This window comes from Anopheles ziemanni, chromosome 2, assembly GCF_943734765.1.
Source record: "Anopheles ziemanni chromosome 2, idAnoZiCoDA_A2_x.2, whole genome shotgun sequence".
NCBI classification, from domain to species: Eukaryota; Metazoa; Arthropoda; class Insecta; order Diptera; family Culicidae; genus Anopheles; species Anopheles ziemanni.
In genome coordinates this window covers 90,766,236-90,785,334 of record NC_080705.1, presented here as the reverse complement: position 1 = coordinate 90,785,334, position 19,099 = coordinate 90,766,236, and the positions used below count along the sequence as shown (strand labels likewise).

General features: G+C 46.0%; 4 protein-coding genes and 1 non-coding gene across 5 annotated transcripts; all 5 read right to left on the bottom strand.

Annotated features, from left to right (window-relative positions):
* Positions 1 to 897: 897 nt before the first annotated feature.
* LOC131282006 (LIM/homeobox protein Awh-like) lies at positions 898 to 6,981 on the bottom strand (the record flags this gene model as incomplete). The annotated part of the gene is given in 5 exon segments (XM_058311387.1): positions 898 to 959; positions 1,025 to 1,270; positions 1,355 to 1,576; positions 1,678 to 1,892; positions 6,794 to 6,981. Coding segments are annotated over 5 exon segments (933 nt in total), but the record flags the coding sequence as incomplete, so codon positions are not given.
* A 1,685-nt stretch (positions 6,982 to 8,666) lies between these two features.
* LOC131294717 (chymotrypsin-2-like) lies at positions 8,667 to 9,610 on the bottom strand. The gene is made up of 3 exons (XM_058322761.1): positions 9,550 to 9,610; positions 8,881 to 9,476; positions 8,667 to 8,822 (listed from the first exon to the last, which is right to left on the bottom strand). The coding sequence occupies exons 1-3, from the start codon at positions 9,608 to 9,610 to the stop codon at positions 8,667 to 8,669; spliced, it is 813 nt and encodes a 270-aa protein (XP_058178744.1).
* A 734-nt stretch (positions 9,611 to 10,344) lies between these two features.
* Positions 10,345 to 11,279, bottom strand: LOC131294715 (trypsin-1-like). The gene is made up of 3 exons (XM_058322760.1): positions 11,228 to 11,279; positions 10,562 to 11,151; positions 10,345 to 10,500 (listed from the first exon to the last, which is right to left on the bottom strand). The coding sequence occupies exons 1-3, from the start codon at positions 11,277 to 11,279 to the stop codon at positions 10,345 to 10,347; spliced, it is 798 nt and encodes a 265-aa protein (XP_058178743.1).
* Positions 11,280 to 12,020: 741 nt separating this feature from the next.
* On the bottom strand, positions 12,021 to 12,966 carry LOC131294714 (chymotrypsin-1-like). The gene is made up of 3 exons (XM_058322759.1): positions 12,915 to 12,966; positions 12,246 to 12,841; positions 12,021 to 12,176 (listed from the first exon to the last, which is right to left on the bottom strand). The coding sequence occupies exons 1-3, from the start codon at positions 12,964 to 12,966 to the stop codon at positions 12,021 to 12,023; spliced, it is 804 nt and encodes a 267-aa protein (XP_058178742.1).
* Positions 12,967 to 18,633: 5,667 nt separating this feature from the next.
* On the bottom strand, positions 18,634 to 18,705 carry Trnac-gca (transfer RNA cysteine (anticodon GCA)). The gene has a single exon. It is a non-coding gene; the product is annotated as a tRNA-Cys (tRNA).
* Between the last annotated feature and the right edge of the window lie 394 nt (positions 18,706 to 19,099).

Sequence of the window (19,099 nt, the reverse complement as noted above, 5' to 3'; positions counted from 1 at the left end):
CATATAACATTTATAACAAATATTTGACATATTTTTTCGTAAATTTACTAACGTTCTAAAAACGTTCAAAAGTGGCTGAAATTTACTCACCATACGGTGTGCAGTCGCCAGTTCCATTATCGGAGAACAGTACTTCAACAACTCCGGTGGCGGCAACCCCATGCCTAGGATGGCCATCTGCTCTGTATTATAGACGTCCGTAGCAGGCTCGTCAAAGTTGTAACGTTCAAATTTTTCTTGGCGTACGGAGTCCATGCTGGATAAAGGATATTGTTGCGTTCACCTCAATTGAACTGGTTGGAATGCTTAGTAAAATCTGGCTTCAGTTCGCTTTTATACCATTGGTGGAACTCTGATGCATTCAACAAGGGAACATAGCGTGATTAGCAGAGAACACCATTCTACGGTACCTTCTCACAAGGTCCGGAAGTTTGTTTCTTCCTGCTAAAGGTGTTGCATCCTTACGTGTTCTACGAACTCCATGGTTTATTTCTTTCGTTTTGGATAAGTTAATTACAAAACGTTATTGAATGTACGTGTTAAATAAATACATTCTTTATTTCTCCTTCATTTTACGTTTGAAACGAACTACTTACGACGTCGTAAGGCCACAGGCTATTCGAAGGGGTCGACCATAATGTAATACACTCACTGAAACCTGATGCAGTACGCAGCCGAAAATGGAAAATCTCTTACGATAATATTTTTAAACGAAAACAAACCCCACCCCTTCCCTTAACCCATGCTCTGGTAGTACACGCTATTTTTTCATATTAGTAGTACGAATAAGTTAATACTGTTCAACAATAATTTTAATAATAATAAAACGGGTGGCGACGGGTTCATTTGAGGAAAGACTCGTATGTTGTGGTTCCAGTTTTGCGATGAGGCGTCGCGCTAGGCTTCACTTTGCATACAGTGTATGGCGGAGTCCTCCGAGAGTTCATCTAGGGAGGAATCTATAACAGGACATGTGACGGTTATAGACGTTCTGAGATACTTTGTAATTTGTGGGTTTTTTTACCTTGTGCACTGTAGGCGGATGACTTCGATGAGTGATTGTTGTTGATGCTACTACTATTGTTATTATTATTGCTAGCGTGTTGATGACTACCGTTGAAGCTACCACCGCCGAAGGGCAACCCATTGCTGAGGCCCCCACCAGCACCGAAATGCATTGAACTGTGCAGCACGTTCGACTGCTGGAAGGTGTACGAAAGCTGCAGGTTGATGTGCCTGGCGAAAGGGTTCAGTTCACCCTCTCTAGGAACTGCAATTGTAGGAAACCAATTTTATTTTAGTCTTTTATCTCATTCAGCTTTTGAAGAACACGCTGAGGATCCGATGTATGTACCTTGGACGTGTTTTTTCTGGCGTGCGCGGGAGTTCTGGAACCAGACTTGCGTCACCCGCTTACTGAGGCCAGTCACCGATGCTATCCGCTCCAGATCTTGTCCGTCCGGGTTGCTGTCGATGTTGAAGTTGGCCTGCAAGATCTGCAGCTGCTCTTCGGTGAAGGTCGTCCGGACGCGTTTTGTTTTGTTATTTTTCTGATATCCATCCGCCTCACAACCATCTTGTAACGAGAAAGAAAGAGAAAGTACACGAAATGTTAGATGTGTGAGAAATCACTTGATCACATATTTGCCAAGGCCTACTGTCAGTGCAATCTCTTACCGTCGCTCGAGGTACCGCAGTCAAACATCTCGGAGTAGTGTGTCTTGCACAGCACTTTATCGTCTACGAGGGCGAATTGTTCTCCGGTGGACAACTGGCGCCCACAGCTATCACAGGCGAAGCAGGCAAGATGGAAGATAAGATCCCGGGCCCGTCGGACCCAATCGGTGGCGCTGATCGTGCGGCTACACCGAACGCACTTCGTGCCGAATGTCCTGCAAGAAAGAAGCGACAAGAAATGAGCGAATGCTTAATGCCACGGTATGGATGGGGGAGGCTGGCAACCCTCGAGCTGGGAGATCATCATTAAGCGAAACAATCTCAGCTTGTAGAGGGGCAACAGCCACAACAAATGAGCAAAACCCCATACTGGGTGACTACAGTACGTAGCAATTTTTGTACCAGCCAACTGTTTCACAATCAACACAATCCTTTTTTGCGTTGCATGCAGACATGAATCGTTAAAATTCATGCCCCAACGCCTAAAACCTCAATTGTTTTTAGTAACCCGTTGGCGCAGTGTAGCATCTCGTGCGAAGATCACTGTAGCACGGAACGGAAGTGTTGCGACTCGCGGTGGCTCTCGCTGGGCCTCAATTTGCCCATTGTGTTGTTCCATATTATGACAGCCATTAATTATGCAGCCGATAGCATCGGCCAGGACACATTGGCCCGGGTTGCCACCGCGTGGTGGTCGCGTGCACAATATCACTTTGTTGATGGTAAATTTTCACCTCATTTGCATGACTGTCATCATCGCTCCTGGAGAAGTTGGAGATGCATTTTGTTTTGGCTCGTCTTCGTCCGCTGGTTCGTTTTTTTTAAACGTAAACGAGGCTTGCGCATTCGGAAGAAAAACTACTGTTTCAAGAAAACATTCTTGCTAACAAGACGTTGGGCACGGGACAAATTTAAATGCGCTTCTTTTCGAACGTTGTTTGACCGTTCCGGGGTGGGGTGGGCAGTTCCCAAATAACTTACACGCGAAAGCAGGCATCTACACCCAAAGCAAACATTGGACACTGTCAACACCAGTCAGGAAAAGTTATATCAACCATTTGTTCAAACCAGGACACATTTATTCTGACCAGCCAGGAGACGGAAAAGGTGGCATTAAAAAAGAAATGTTCTCAAACACGATGCCCGGGCTTGAAGGATACATTCGTGGATGAGTTTGAACGTGCGTATGTCCTACTCGACACTCACACACACTTCAACTTCAGCACCCCCGAGCAACAGAACGGTGGACTGGACATTAAAATTAATGTTTATTTTTATGCACTTTCCATGTTTGCGAATTTCGATTGGCTCCCGTTTTGCGCCACGTATTTTATTCCCTCTTTTTTAAACCCCTTAATCTGTGCTCACTGAAGTTCTGATGTACGTTCGAGAAAAACCGAAAAGTACCAGAATAAAATGAAACAAAAGACATATTGGTTGATTTCGATTAAATAAATACAACGAAGGCTTAAAGCACGAATGATTTTTCGGGTTTGATGAATTTACAAGAAAGAAAAAAAAACGAGAATAATGTTTTTTCCTTTCACCCACACATGTTGTTTTTCCATCTTTCGGATACGTTGGAATGCAAATGGGTTTTAAATATACACCCAGCATAATTTATACTTTTTTTTTAATTCAAAAATAAATAAAATGAAGTGGTATGCATGCATTTTGAGAAGTTAAATCAATTACAGTCTGTTAAACTTTTGCGCTTCGTACTTAAAACATGATACATTTGTTTTATGCATGGTATTGAATCTCCAAAATATTGAGTATTTTTTCCAAAGTTTAAATTGATTTTTCTCGTCAAAATCTTTATGGTATTGCTAACCGTTTATAAAAGCAGTTCGAGTTGATATTATAATTTGTGTGACAGGGGAACCTATCGATAGAATCTGTTGGAAACTTGTTTTCATGAATTATGTAATAAACGGATTTTAAACCCCAGTAGGTTGTAATCGAATAAACACTGTATGGTAGACGCAACGAAATGATACAGGTTTCTATTTTTCGTGGTCAAACACTCTCAAAGGGTTGCTATTAGGCAAATAAGTATCTGATGCCTTCTCAATCATCAACAACATTATCATTGCACACTGCATGTGATGCAGTTACAAGTCGTGTGCACAACAGTGAACTCTGAAAATAAAAACCATTTGAAGTAACGTCTATTTCCTTGTCTATGTTATCACACTTGGTGGCGTGCATGGTGCAAAAGATGGGCCGGTGTAAAAACACCATACCACACTCAAGCAGATCCAGATCCGGTAGGTTGCGTTCCGGTAAGATTACTTTATCGTAACGGCCGATTGCACATCTTTATTGATTGCGCGAATGCGCATTCGTCGCGCGTTGGCAAAAGCGCGTTAAATGCACAACATTGCACGCGATGTGCTGCTAACGGAAAGGCGGGGAAAGGAAAGGGGGAAACCCTGGCGGAGAGCGGGTGAAATACAGAGGTGTACCTTGACCATCGGCTACCGTTTTGCGGCTCGATCGCGTATCGCGGCGTGAGTCTTCGGAAACCGATGATCTTCAGATAGATGCAACTGCAGATCGCTGCACGATTCGATTCGATGGACTTCGGTTCGAGAAACTCCCGGGGTCCAGCTTCGGCGACTTCGCGGCAAAACACAACGGAAGCCACACACCGGGCGCGGGGCGGACGGGAATGATAAATTTCGAGATATTTTCCAGATTATGTGCATAATTTGCTCCCAGGGTTGTCCTGCTGCTGCGGGGTTGTCTCCCGCTGTTCACCCGGGGAATCGTTTTCGCACAGAAGTTCGCTCAGACATTCAGGTTCGACGAACACTGGAGGATCCCGTCGGTCCAGCACCCGGACTGTGGGGCGCGCTGTTCGCCTTTAATTGCTACAAAACCACATTTTCCCGGGCTTCCGCCCCGGTTCGTTGGTCTTGCTTCATTGCGATGCAAGCCAGCCCGGGCGATGATTCCCTTCGCAGGAATGTCCCAGCGTGGCCGGTGCACACGCAGTCCGGTTTTGGGATTCTGCCGTCCTGCACTGCACGCCTCCGTTCTGCTGCGCGTTCTCGAGGTGCGGGGCTTTTCGGGAAAAATCAGTGCAAGCCGCGATGGGAACACTTCTGAATGAAGCTGGGAAGATGGACTCGGTGAAGGTGCCTAACGCAGGCGCACCCAGCCCGAAACGGCTACGGGCGATAATGAATTTTATTGCCTCTGGAATTAGCCTTCGCCGAACGTCCCCGCGCCGCCGAGCAAAAGCTTCTGGTGTTTCACCAGAAGCAAGCCCATTGTTTAGGAAAGCTCGCACAGTCCAAGAATGGAATCGGTAATGCAACACCCCAGCCGAAGACGGTTGCGAGTTTGCTGTCCGGACTTTGTGTGTAACCCGAACCGGAAAATCCGGCAAGTGAATCGACACAAACTTGCCACACGGTCCCAGCCGTTGCGTCCGCACACAGAAGCAACCCGTTTCCCCGACTCGCGTACTACATGCGTACTGCATGTTAAACGTTCTTGAAGCGCGTGAAAAAATATGTCGATATTTATTATTTTCTCTCCATTTCCTCGCCGTCGGTGGACGGTGGAAGGCATGGTGGCAAACATGTTTGAACGGGTGCCTTGGCGTTTGGCGTACTGCATTGATTAAGCACAACGCGCCGTGATCTCGGGCCGGGCCACGGTCAGCTTCAATCGTTGCACGGAACGCGCACAACATGGGCGAAGGATTCGCAAAACAAATGCAGCAATTAAAGTGCCAACCACCCTTTGGCGGTGGAGACCGGGGTAGCTGGGGGAAACATGGAAACACACGGGCGTACACACGAGTCGGTTTCGGATCGGCGCAAAAGTGTCGTTGTGGGAGCTGAACCGATCCAGCCCTCCAGTCCGACAGGATCCGTCGGGCAAGTTCCTCTTTCATTCGGTACGGCACAAGTCAGAGTATGATGGTGAGAATGTTATTTATGTTCTTTTCGATAAGCAACCGGAATACAGATCGAAGGAGGCTGTCTGTGGCTGTTCACAGGTTTTTTGCTGTATATTTTTGTCCACATTTGTCATTGAGGAAACTTTCCCCGAAATTCCACCGATTCTTCAATGAATCGATACGTGAGTGGAACTCGTAAAAATTGAAACGCCGATTTCTATGCTCTCGTTGTGTTTTACCAAAAATTGTATTGGCGTCGAAATTCTCTTGTGAAGTTGAGTTATTTTAAAATGTTGCAGAACAATTTTTGGCAAACCTCTTAGTTGCGAACAAAAGCATGTTTTACTAACGAGAAAAGTTCTAAGCATGGGTGTGAAAGATGTTGCTCAATTATTGATTTAAATTTAAATGGACCCAACTTCATTCTTTCACAACCTGCCTGATTGGAGTCTGGGAAAATTTGACAAGACATTAACTGTGCCAAAGTCTCCAAAGAAATGTTGAATGGCTCCAGTCCAACGTTAGCTACTACTAGGCATATTTCCATCAGAATCAGAGTAAATCTACCCGCACCCCAAACCAACGTGTTGCAGGGAAAACACAGGTTCTTCCGCTCCGTTTCTACCGGACGGACAGGGATGTAGATTTGTCAAACAGGGTCGACAATTTATTCCCTGCCTACATTAGAATAGCTAATGGGAGTTAACTGAGCATGAAAAAGCCTTCAAGCTTTCCCAACCGGGGGTCCGCCACTGCCCTCGGAAAAGGGACGGAAAAGCTAACCTTCCGCGAGGAGGATGTTGCATACATTATTTTCTCACCCATGTTTTCATTTGCTTAGCACCCGGTGGGAAATGTTTATTTATTAGAATGTAGTATTACTGTTTACATTCCGCGCCATAGGTTGGGGGTGGTACGTGGTTGAAAACTTATGATATTTTTTGTGTCGGTCAGCGAGGGAAGGTGAATATTTTGGAATCACCCCCGAATCAACACGCTTGTGTTGAGGTTTTGCTTTTCATTTCCATGATCACTAATCGTCGTTAAATTAATGAAGGCACGAGCCGGTCGCAGGCTTTAACCTTCGATAAAGTAGACCTTAAGTCTTGGGAAAAAGTTTGTAACAAATCACTGTTGGATAAGTTTTTCCTAGGAATGGTGATTTTCTGGAAGACTTCCTCACCACTTGGTGTGCCTTACTTGGTGTAGTCTGCCTTGCAGTAGATTTGTCGCTCCCGCAGAAAACAGGACGGTTGATGGTCGAGAGGCGTGTGGCAGATGCAGCAGCGTAAGCAAGCGGAATGCCACGAGCAGCCGCCGACATCCAGCAGGAACTTGTCCGATATTGGCTCACCGCAGGCCGTGCAGGAACGAAGCTCTTTCTGTTAACGATAAAAGAAGAGGAAAAAACATCCGCTCGGTTAGTCGGAAACTGGTACTCCAATGGTAAATCAAGGTAAATATACATTATCCTATTCATTTGAAAAATTGCCAATGAATGAACCGTGCAAGGGGAAAGGACACCGCAAGGACAATGGGCGCAGAGTATATAAAAGGTGTGCACTTTTACGCGCCTAGGACCCACTTGAGGCGACACACTCAATTACATTATTTACGCATGTACGCTGCCTTTCCGGCAACAAAACCCCGACCCCCGGGAGGAAAGGATAAGGATAGCCACAAACGAGAAACGAATAATGGGAAGCGGCTGCACTGGTACGACGAAGAAAATACATCAAATTCGCTGTAGATCCCTCGATTCTGGGATTCACAACGAGAGCTTGACTTCGAGTCCCACAAATGCTGGGATCCCTGCTGCGTGAAGTGGTGCTTCAATTTCTGCACACCCCACGATGATGAATGATGCGCCGGTACCGCCGATGTGTTTGTGTGTGTGTATGTGTGCTTTAGTAAAGGCACACCTATCTAGTTTGTTCCGAGTGTGAATTGAGGTGGTTACAGTGGTTCAGAGGGCTGTTGGAAGCATACCATCGAAGGGGGCCTTGCAATACAAATCCTGTTAACGCTTGTCGAGTGAGAGGAAGATATAACAAAAGCAATAGACGGTTGTGAAGGAGAAGGATACTTCTAACCTGGCGAAACCAGTCAACAAGCCGCAGAGTGCGCCTGGCGGACAATGGCACTAGGACTCCTCTCGCACGAAGGTTACATACACGGTTACACGACACAAAAGCCAAAAAGGCAAGGAACGACAATAACAGGGACTCTCGGACCCTGGGCTTCAATGGGTAGGCAGATGAAAGTGTTCCGACTCTTCCTGACGACTTCGGATTTTGGGACCCCGCCGGAAAGATTTATGATGGCCCTTACAGCTGTTCGGAACGGGCGTGTGCCAATACTGGCAGCCGTTCTCCAGCGAATCCAGGCCAGACCCGCAGGCTGCCCGATCATGAAGTCGGTGGCGATCGGACCCGGGTGATAGAACGATTCCAACAGGACCTTGATAGTCCTTGATAGGTCCACCGTTTTGTGGGCTATTGTGTGGGATCGATTGACCTATTCGGCCTAGTGGTCTTTGTGTGGTAGAGTAAACACAACTTTAACGCGTAACGGTTATGGTATCGGGACGGATGGTTGCCCATTTGTATTCGAGAGTGTGAAGCTTAAGAATGGACAAAATAGGGATGTAGCAAATTTATCTCCAAATAATAAACTTATTGAGGTCATATACAATAGCTGGATGTTGAATTTCGACCAAGACTGTGCTGAGACAAATCGTTAATCATTCGAAAGCAATACCAGATGTCAAAAGATACTCCAAGTTAACAGACTTTGCACCTGTTAAAGAGGATCGATAGCAAACCGGTATAACCATGACGGCGCACTAAACTGTAAGCGAATCAAAAAAAAGAAAAACCAACAGGACTCGGAAGCATTCCATCTTAATAGTCTTAGGATCTAGGTAAACAACTAAGAACCATAAGAACTTCTAGTATAGGTTGACAGTTCCATAGACCTTTATTAGTACAAAATCGTAGATTCATTACTCAATAGATAAATTTGTTTGAGGGTCAGTTTTATTGCAATACGATTTAGTTAAAATGATACTATGCTAGTGCAGAATACGAGTGTGTTCTCGAATAAAGTCCAAGTGGTGCGAAACTTTTGTCAGGACGCCAGGATATGGTGCAGCACCACACGGTCTGACACTCCAAGAAACGATGCCCACCTGAACTCCGTGATGTAGCAGTGGACCCCCAGAATCTCCCTGCGGAAAAAAACAAAATGTAAGGTCTGTAGGTACATTTCGCAAGCGACAGACTTACACCGCACTGTCCTTTGCCGCCTCCAGGATAGGCGGCACAAATTTGTGACGGATGGATTGTGCTCGAATGGATCGCGTTGCACTCCTCATTCGGAATGACGTAATATTCGATACGCTGGAGCGTGGTGGGAGCTACTCCACCGGTAGCATTTAATCCCCAACCAATCAGAGTCACTTCGAGATCATTTGGATCGTCCTCGACTTCAAACATATAGCGAGGTAACCGAACCGGATAGACACGATCACTAAACGTTAGGCACCTTGCTAGCTTCAACAGAGCGATATCGTTGATGAAACTGTTGCTGGAATCGTATCCAGGATGACGAATGACTTCCTCGATGCTGTACACTGATTCGTCCACATCCAAAGAAACCTCAGTGCGTCCCACTTGAACCGTCTCCTGCGCGACTGTGACCGATGAAACACAGTGACCAGCCGTAAGTATCCATAGCTCGGACAGGATACTTCCTCCACAAGAGTGGCGTCCGGTTCTACCACGAAGGGATATCATAAAGGGAAAATCTAGGATGGACGCATCGGTACCGTTGACGATCCTGCGGTCTTTATTGTCGAAGAGTCCTGTTGGTGCTGGTATGGCTACGAGAAGAATGTACTCCTGGTGATCTTCTCTACAGCAATGATCCTACCACTGCAATGAAATATATCTTACCGAGAGCTGCACTGACTGCAATAGCAAAAAGCGAAAAGTGCAAACACCTGCTTGCTTTCATCATAACTTGTTTGAAGAACGCTGTGCTGAAGACTGTTTTGTCTTTTCCATCGCTTCAGAAAGATATTTATATTCGGAAGTGAACTTATCGGAAGTAGAGAAGGTCATCTTCTACCAATCTCAGTGAAAGTGTGCCATGATAACAAAAACTGGTTTTTGTCTCGTGCTGCAAATCAGTCACCCTTATTTTCTATAAACTTTGTTTGATTATGTTGCCCGGCAAAAGTCTCGTATCATCATCGATTATAATTAGGTCATCTTTGGTCAGTTATTGAAGAAGAAACCGTAATCAGAGGCGGCATACAAATTGCGAACTTACGATCTTTCGATCCCCTATACAAGTCCTATCATTGATGGGTAAGGGTCGTTTGATAAGCGTTTTGTGTGATATGGCTGCGATTCGCCAGACGCCTAATGATAACAAGGTCAGCTGCTTGAACTACACAAGACCAATCCGGATTCATGACAATTTGAGTGACAGTTTTAGGATACGAAAGGGTAAATAAGGTTCTTCTTAATCTCTCTCGATGTAATAAATTTGTCATGGTTATATACAACGGATCTGTGTTAAATAGCGATCCAGTTTGTTTTGAGATAAAGAGATCGTTATTAGAACTTGTTCGTGATTATTTATTTTCGTTATTTCAGTTCATAATTGTACCTTCATTACCCAATAGTTTAACTTGCTTAAGCGCTAGTTTTATTCTATCGGGATGAATTAAACCTTTTTATATGTTACTGCAGAATACTTGTGTGTTCTCGTATGAAATCCAAGTGGTGCGATACCTTTGTCAGAACGCCAGGATATGGTGCAGCACCACATGGTCTGACACTCCATGAAACGATGCCCACCTGAACTCCGTGATGTAGCAACGGACCTCCAGAATCTCCCTGCGGAAAATGCAAATGTAAGATAAGGTCTGTAGGTACATTTCGCAAGCGACAGACTTACACCGCACTGTCCTTTGCCGCCTCCAGGATAGGCGGCACAAATTTGTGACGGATGGATTGTGCTCGAATGGATCGCTTGGCACTCGTCGTTTGGAACAACGTAATATTCGACGCGCTGAAGCGTGGTCGGAGCCACTCCACCGGTAGCATTTACACCCCAACCGATCAGCGTCACTTCGAGATCATTCAGATCGTTCTCGACTTCGAACATATCTTTGGGTAATCGGACCGGATAGACACGATCACTAAACGTTAGGGGTCTTGCTAGCTTCAAAAGAGCGATATCGTTGATGAAGCTGTTGCTGGAATCGTACCCTGGATGACGAATGACTTGCTCGATGCTGTACACTGATTCGTCTACATTCAGAGATAACTCAGTGCGTCCCACTTGAACCGTCTCCTTCGCGACTGTGACCGATGAAACACAGTGACCAGCTGTTAAAATCCATAGCTCGGACAGAATACTTCCTCCACAAGAGTGGCGTCCAGTTCCACCACGAAGGGATATCATAAAGGGAAAATCCAGAATTGACGTTTCGGTACCGTTGACGATCCTGCGGTCCTTATTGTCAAGGAACTTTTCAGGTATGGCTACGAGTAGAATAAAATCCCGCTAATCTACACTTCACCAATGATCCTATTGCTGCTATGCCGGAATATGTCTCACCTAGAGCTACACCAAGCATGACAACAAGTACTGTAAAGTGTTTGGTTTGCATGCTTACTAGCTTGAAGAACGTTTTGATGAAGACTGTGTTGTCTTTTCCACCGTTTCAGGAAGATATTTATACTCGGACGTTGACAATACGCTCCCTTCTTAGAAACTTATCTTCTACCAATCCCAATTCAAGTGTGCTATGATAACAGGTACTCTGGTTTGCCAGCTGCAAATCAGACATTTTTATATTCCTCAAACTCTGTATGTATTGTGTTGTCTGGCAAAAATCTCTTGTCATCATCGATTGTAAAAAGTCATCTTCGGTCAGCTAATAAGGATGAGACTGTTATCAGAGGCGGCATACCATTTGCGAACGTATGATCTTTATATGTTGATTCGATCCCCGATACAGTTCCGATCATTCTCTGTTGAGGGTCGTTCGATAAGCATTATTATTTGTGATATGGCTGCGATTCGTTAGACGGATGATGATAACACGGTCAGCTGTTCAAACAACACACCGCCAATCCGGATTCATGGCAATTTGAGTGACGGTTTTGGAATATCATGGGGATGCATTAACGAAAGGGCAAATAAGGTCCAGTATGTTCTGAGATGAAAGGATCATTATTCGTGGATCCTTTTAGAATCCAGATGGGTTAAACATAAGCAAACTTTGCATTTACTAAAGTCTAAGCCGGACCAGAAAAAAGAAGAACATGATCGTACCTTCATCGCTCAATAGTTTAGCTTACATCAGTGCTAGTTTTATTCCAACAGGGTAAATTAAACAGTTTATATGCTACTGCAGAATACTTGTGTGTTCTCGTATGAAATCCAAGTGGTGCGAAACCTTAGTCAGGACGCCAGGATATGGCGCAACTGCACATGGTTTGACACTCCAAGAAACGATGCCCACCTGAACTCCGTTATGTACCAGCGGACCTCCAGAGTCACCCTGCGGAAAAAAAAATCCCATGTATAAGATAATTCGTCTTTAAGTACGTTTCGCATGCGCGAGACTTACACTGCACTGTCCCTTGCCACCTTCAGGATAGGCGGCACAAATCTGTGACGGATAGATTGTGCTCGAGTGGATCGCATCGCACACCTCATTCGGAACGACGTAATAATCGACGCGCTGGAGCGTGGTAGGAGCCACTCCACCGGTAGCATACAGTCCCCAACCGATCAGCGTTACTTCCAGATTATTTAGATCATCCTCGACTTCGAACATATCTTTGGGTAATTGGACCGGATAGACACGATCACTAAACGTTAGGGGCCTTGCTAGCTTCAACAGAGCAATATCGTTGATGTAACTGTTGCGGGAATCGTATTCGGGATGAGGAATGGATTGTTCGATGCTGTAGACTGATTCGTCCACTTTCACAGATAGGTCAGTGCGCCCCACTTGAACCGTCTGCATAAAGACAGTGGTGGCTCCAACGCAGTGAGCGGCCGTTAGTATCCATAGTTCGGACAAGATACTTCCTCCACAAGAGTGGCTTCCGGTTCCACCACGAAGAGATATCACAAAGGGAAAATCTAAGATGGACGCATCGGTACCGTTGACAATCCTGCGGTCCTTACTGTTCAGGAGTTCGGTTGGTGCTGGTATGGCTACGAGAAGAATGAAATTGTGATGATTTGTACTTCACGAAGGATCATATCGCTAAGGAGGAATATGCCTTACCTAGGGCTACACCGAGCACGAGGGAAAAGAAGGTTAAGTGCTTAGTTTGCATTATTACTTGCTTGAGGAACGCTTTCTTGAAGACTGTGATGTATTTTTCAAAGTCACAAGAGGATATTTATATTCGGAGGTGTACGATACACTCCCCTCGTAGAAGTTTATCTTCTACCAATCCCAGTTAAAGTGTGCCATGATAACAGGTACTCTGATTTGCTCCCAAACTCTGGTATAGCTTTCTTGTCTTGTGCGAAAAGTATCGATTCATTGTCGTCGACTTAAAAGAGGCCATCCTCCAAAAATAACAGGTCAGTTATTTTTAAAACAAAAACGTCATCAAAAGCGGGTTACAAATTGCGATATTATGATTTATTTATGTTGATTCAGGACCACGATACAGTCCCTATCGTTCATCAGTGAGAGCCGTTCGATAAGCGTAATTAATTTTGGCTTGGTTGCGATTCGCCAAGCGGATAACGATAACGAGGGCAGATATTGGAGCAACGCAAGTGCAATCCAGAATCAGGTCAGTTTGAGTGACGGTTTTCGGGATACCGTAAAGGGTTGTCTACGACGCAGACCCATCCAATGTATGTGACCCGTTTTTATTCCTCCAATTTCTCTGGACAACAAAGGACAAGCAAATGGGTGGTGTTTCTGTCGAGCATGAAATTCGTTTCCGGCAAATACAGCTTCGTTTAATTACTCGCCACCATATTTGGATCCTCAAATTAATTAGAAATATAACATATTCACACTACGACAAAACGGATGCGAGTAACGTTCCATCGCCAAGGCACCCGGGGACAGTCACCACTTACCGCGGGGAGGCACATTAAAAAGTTGTAAAAAAGTTACGATCGAGAAAGAGTGCCCGGGATCCATCTCTCAGCAGTTGGCCGATTCTCGGGCAGCATTTGCCGAAGCTCATTTGCGTAATCGAGAAGCTGTCCGTCGCCGCCGTCCGGAGCCAGAGGGAGGGAAGGTGGGTTTTTGTTTCTGTGCATGATGGCGCTTTTCCTAATGATACACGAGCGTATCTTCCGCAGCGAGTGTTTCGTCGATGATGCGGCCATTCGCGCACCTTTCGCCCGGGGCCGGCTAATTATGGTGTGCCTTTCGGACGGCGCGTAACATTCCCATCAAACATCGCACGGTGGCACATCGTTTAAAAATACATAAAATATCGGTAGCTGGACGCAAAACAAAAAAAAAACAAACACACCAATTCAATCTAATGAAGAACAAGTGGCTGCTACCGGAGCGTAAAATTGGCCCCGCAGTAAGTCCCCGGTCGGCGGAAGATCGCTGCGTTCGGGCACAAGGTTAGCAACTGGGTGCTAAAGTGTTTGATTTGCGCGCGGTTTGACTGCCCTTTCGCAAGCCACGCACGCCCACACGGCTCGGCTTTGCCGTCTCGACGAGCCGATTGGCATCCTACCCCGCTATTGGCTTCAGCTGTCACTTTTAACAACCCCAGCATCCGGTGCAGCAAGCTTCAAACTTCAATCGAAAAACGCGAGGAAAAAGGAAAACAAAATAACAACACCAAATAATGGGGGTGGTGTTGTACGAAGATCCTTCCAGTAGGGCACACAGACACACATCAGAACCATGCAATAAAACAAAATAAATAAAAAAAAACGGAGAGAAAAACGGTCAACAATCGCATAAAGCTCGAGTTCTGGAGGGCAGTCGATGCACGGTGTGGACAGGGGATGCCACTAATTAATCGAAAGAATTATCGACTTTTGACAACGGAAAATAAAGAATTTTTGCATAATATGCATAAAACACACCGCATCGGGCTTAAGCTTTTTTTTTTTGCTTCTTTTGCTTCAACGGCGGAAAACGGCATCCATAGTCCCCCCAATTGGAGCCTCCGGGCGTCTAAGGCTTGTCAAGCCGTGGCCGCCAACGCGCGCGACCATCAGAATGGAAACCGAACCGACAGGGGCTCCGTTTCAGGTGGAACAGGTTTCGGGATGTGCGTCGTTGGTCTCCACCGTTCCATTCGGACATTCCCGTTTAATTACTGTTGCCTTTTTTATCCCCCTCTTTCTGTGGAGCCTGTTCTCTCGCCCGAGCGCTGCCGCCGCGGAGCAAGAAAACGATCGTCTTATAAAACTGCATTTTAAATGCACATCCAAAACCACACATCCATTCGGTGGCAGCCAGCAAGAAAAACGTTGTGCATGTTATTGCTGCCCTCCTGCGACTGGGTCGAATCTGGCTCTGTGTTGTGTCGGTGCAGCTCGGCACTTCGGTGGCCGGGGTCGCCAGAACGTCTTTGGATGCGATGGTTTAACACAACTGGCTACATGATGGCTAGGGCGTTCGTGTACCGTAGAGCAACATTAGCGAAATCACGATGTGCATTTTGGTGCTTCCGGTTAGTGTTTCAACGTTGGAGGAAAGACGACTGTTGTTAATTTGAGGGAACATGCTTTAGTTTAGCTCCTTGGAAGTATGTTGAAGAGTGGCAAAGTTAAATAAAACAGTACATCATTGAGAAAAATATATATCCGAAAGGAAGACATAAAAACCTTTTTTCGTCCATTCTAAATAAAATTAAAATGTATAAGTGCCAAAGATTTTGCTGCAAAACTGAGTGCAATCTTATGTAAAACAATCGTTGAAAAAAGTTTTTAGTCAGACACATCATTCAAACTTCAGCTTCACACTTTACGCCTGGCAACTGTTCATCCATCAAAGGGCTGGATTGTCGGCTGGGAATAGAAAAAGTGTCCCGAAAACTGTACCAGAACACCCCAGTAGTAGACCTAGGGCAACCTAAAGTGTGTACCATGCCAATATGCAAGCAGTAGCATTTTCCTTGGAAGCCACGCACAAAAAAGTCTCGCCCATGTCAGGCATTACGAATGATTGATTGATGATTATTAAATTACTTTTGTGCGTTACTACGGTCGGCCGCGATCAGTCTTTTTCTTCGCCTTGCCTAACCGCCACGACGATCAGCTCCTGCTAGCACCACCTCCCGGAGCAGCCGTGTCTTATCGGGGGCGCCAAATTGACCGTACCGACCGGCGAGTGGAAACAAATGACGAAAAACTCGATCTATGGACGTACACAGCTTACTTCGATACGCACCGAAATTATGCCCGCGCGAAGGTTAAGACGGTGGCCATCGACTGATCATCGGGCACGACGATCGATTAGGGCAAAGAAGCCACAAAAAACGACGAAACGAAAAAGAGAAACAGATACAGATTTGAAAATCGGGTGTTTTTCGGCAGGCATTATACAAAAAAAAAAAAAAACATATCTCCACAGTGGTTCACTCTGGCCTGTGTGTCGGAAAAGAAAATGTTTATGAAAAGGTGTTACGGGAGCATGGAAGGTTTTCAGTCGTACTTGAGAAAGAAGTAAAAAAAAAATACATCATATTCCATCCATAACCGATTAGCGGAGATCAAAGAGTGAACACGTTCGGTTCGAAACGGAGGGCGACTGAAGTGTAACGAATCGTTGCCCAGTTTTGGAATCGATTATCGTCTCCATCAATGGTACGTCTTGAAGGGTACGACCATTTGTACACCATTCGGATACGACCAGCTTACACACTCCGATTTCTCCCGTTTGCGATCCTTATATACGATTCGAGCGTGAGCTACTGCCCGGCCCCTTAGGAGATCCTTCGTACCTCTACAACACGCAGTTTCAAACTCCAGGACATCGCACACCAGTTGCCAATATTTTGCAAATCAAACCGGACGATCTGACAGCGAGAAAGCAGCAGCACGCCGGATTGACATAATCTTCCGCTACCGTGCTACCATTTCTGGGCTGATTTTATTTGGTCTGATTTTTGTTTCGTCTTGAAGTCACCCGGGTTTTTGCTCTCCAAAAGCCGCACTCGCTGTTCAAAATCGATCGATCTGGCTTTTCAGCCCGATCCGGGCATGTCAGGGGACACTCCTCGAACGACGTACGCCTGACGGATGATCGATCATTCCGGAGAGCTCACGTTCCCGGTCTCTAATGTCTGCTTTCCTGCGCGTTAACTCTTGTGGCTGGCAGCTTCCAAGTTCCGCCAGTTCGCAACCCCAGCCGAAAGATTGTACCGAGCAGTGCGGATATTTCCCACAGCCTGCGCAGGAGACGGAACCGTCGACAATTTGTAATTGTAACCTACCGGAGCATCGCACCGGTTGCGGCTTTTGACACGTCGGCGTTCCGGAAGCCCTAGGTTAGGCTGATGTCTCTATCCTGTATGGTCGGCGCATTCGTTCCGTTGACCGGGTTGAACGGGTTTAATAAAATAATAATCATAATCAAACAAAATTGCTCCACGGTAGTTCGCGACGCCCCAACTGGCAGTTGTAGACTTGATGATCTTTCACTTGACGCGCTCCACCGCGTCCACCCTGGAATGGTTCTTCGTAGGGTTTCCTTCGGCGTGTTATTGCTGCCTCGTGGAAATGTGCCTCGAATAATGAAGAAAGTATCAATGAGGCGAGGTGCACCAATGTCCTACGTCTTGATCGTGGCTGGTGAAAAGCTTCCGGAACTAATCGCACCTGGAAGGCAACTGCTCGACGAAAGGCGGTACATTGTAAGGTCTTAAGAGATCGATTGAAAAACGATCATCATTAGCCAAAGGGGAAGCGGACGAAGGTTAGATGGAGCTGGGGCCCTGTCTTTTTACGTTGGATTGGGAGCTAGCCAAAAGGATTTGAAGCGCGAGAATAGCATCAAGTACTCAGGGCGTTGTAGTTACAAACCCGACCCGGTTGCGTCTCTATAAGGCGTCTGGAGAAAAAGAATGGAGCCGTGAAATCACGACCATCACTTTCGGATGCTCGGGAGGACCTCCACACTCGAACGCGACGGCCCCCGGAAAGGCCACGCGGTACAAAAGGCCATTGAAACAAATCACTTAATTAATGTCTCGTCTTCTTCGCATCGAACCGGGACGATCTTCGACCCTACCGGGCGCACCGAAAGACACGATTCTTGGTGGCAGATAACGAACGAGCTCGCAAAATAAGAAAAACGCCATCATCTAGCTGACGATGGATGAGTGGACTTGCACTCGAAACCCCAACGAGTAAGAGTGTCCGGCACAACAGGAAGATGCTGCCTGGCGAAAGAAAACCTCCATTAGAAACAAATGATCGCGAACAGAAGCGCTCGTGGGGTATCATAAAGCAGTCGTAAGGGAGCAGCCACCAAAGCCAACCGTCCGAGAGGACGCAGTAGCAATAGTAGTGTCTATTCGTAGAAATCGAACTAGAAATATCTTTTAAAAAAACGGGGAAGGAATAGCGAACGGAACTTCTGACCTGATCGGGTCGTTTTTTTACCACTGACCAAGTGCGATCACGATCGATTGGGTAGCGTTTTCGAGGAATTGGCCAAGATCGGGCTGAATCGATACGGGTGGCAGCGCGTTGTGCCACAGGGTTTCGGGGTATGTTTGGTCGTTGAACTGAAAAAAAACCAGCATTCCTAGAGACTTCTCGAGAATGTGGTACCAAAATTATAGAAATAGCTCTTGTGAGATCGTTTCTGATATTAGAAAGAGATTCTATTATACATGTACTTATAAAAATCTTTTTGCTAGTATTTTTAAAATGTATATGAACCTACGACATTAGTATTTCGGAAGGACTAATAAGAGGATGTTCTTACTAGTTAAAAAAGTATGATGAAACCCCTTTTGCCCAGTGAGCAAGTGAATTTTCATCATTTTCTGTTGAGGGGACACCCGGGTTTGAACCGGGGACCTCTCGATCTGCAGTCGAATGCTCTACCACTGAGCTATATCCCCTTGTATCTACCCATGTAGCGGTCATAGCACAAAAATGACACAATCTCAGCGCGTTTCCTGCGTGTCGTTGCGTTTGCCTGCAGTGTCGGTAGAGAAAAAACGAGAAACTGTCCGCCGAGCACAAACCATCGAAGCCAAACGGAACGTCTCGGTACCGTCCCACACAGTGCGGAGCGTCGCGCCAGCTAAAAATAAACCCGCCTGTTTCAAACACACACGCGCCACAAAACGGGCTCTTCAGCCCAGCCCACGTTTTGGCACAGTTGTACAAATTTGTCCGGGTCAGCAACAATTCATAGCACCGCTGCTAGAACTACCCTTCTAGTGTTGTTGGCGATGTAATCAGTTTCGGGAAGCTCTTATCAACTGAAAGAGCCGACCCGGAGCGGAAAGT

Bases quoted from the DNA above. Each gene is read 5' to 3' on its own strand.
- LOC131294717 (XM_058322761.1), bottom strand. From the start codon at position 9,610: ATGAAAGCAAGCAGGTGTTTGCACTTTTCGCTTTTTGCTATTGCAGTC. The intron at 9,477-9,549 runs GTAAGATATATT...TTCTTCTCGTAG, and splicing joins TGCAGTCAGTGCAGCTCTCG to CCATACCAGCACCAACAGGA. The intron at 8,823-8,880 runs GTAAGTCTGTCG...TTTTTTCCGCAG, and splicing joins GCGGCAAAGGACAGTGCGGT to GGAGATTCTGGGGGTCCACT.
- LOC131294715 (XM_058322760.1), bottom strand. From the start codon at position 11,279: ATGCAAACCAAACACTTTACAGTACTTGTTGTCATGCTTGGTGTAGCT. The intron at 11,152-11,227 runs GTGAGACATATT...TTCTACTCGTAG, and splicing joins CATGCTTGGTGTAGCTCTAG to CCATACCTGAAAAGTTCCTT. The intron at 10,501-10,561 runs GTAAGTCTGTCG...CATTTTCCGCAG, and splicing joins GCGGCAAAGGACAGTGCGGT to GGAGATTCTGGAGGTCCGTT.
- LOC131294714 (XM_058322759.1), bottom strand. From the start codon at position 12,966: ATGCAAACTAAGCACTTAACCTTCTTTTCCCTCGTGCTCGGTGTAGCC. The intron at 12,842-12,914 runs GTAAGGCATATT...TTCTTCTCGTAG, and splicing joins CGTGCTCGGTGTAGCCCTAG to CCATACCAGCACCAACCGAA. The intron at 12,177-12,245 runs GTAAGTCTCGCG...TTTTTTCCGCAG, and splicing joins GTGGCAAGGGACAGTGCAGT to GGTGACTCTGGAGGTCCGCT.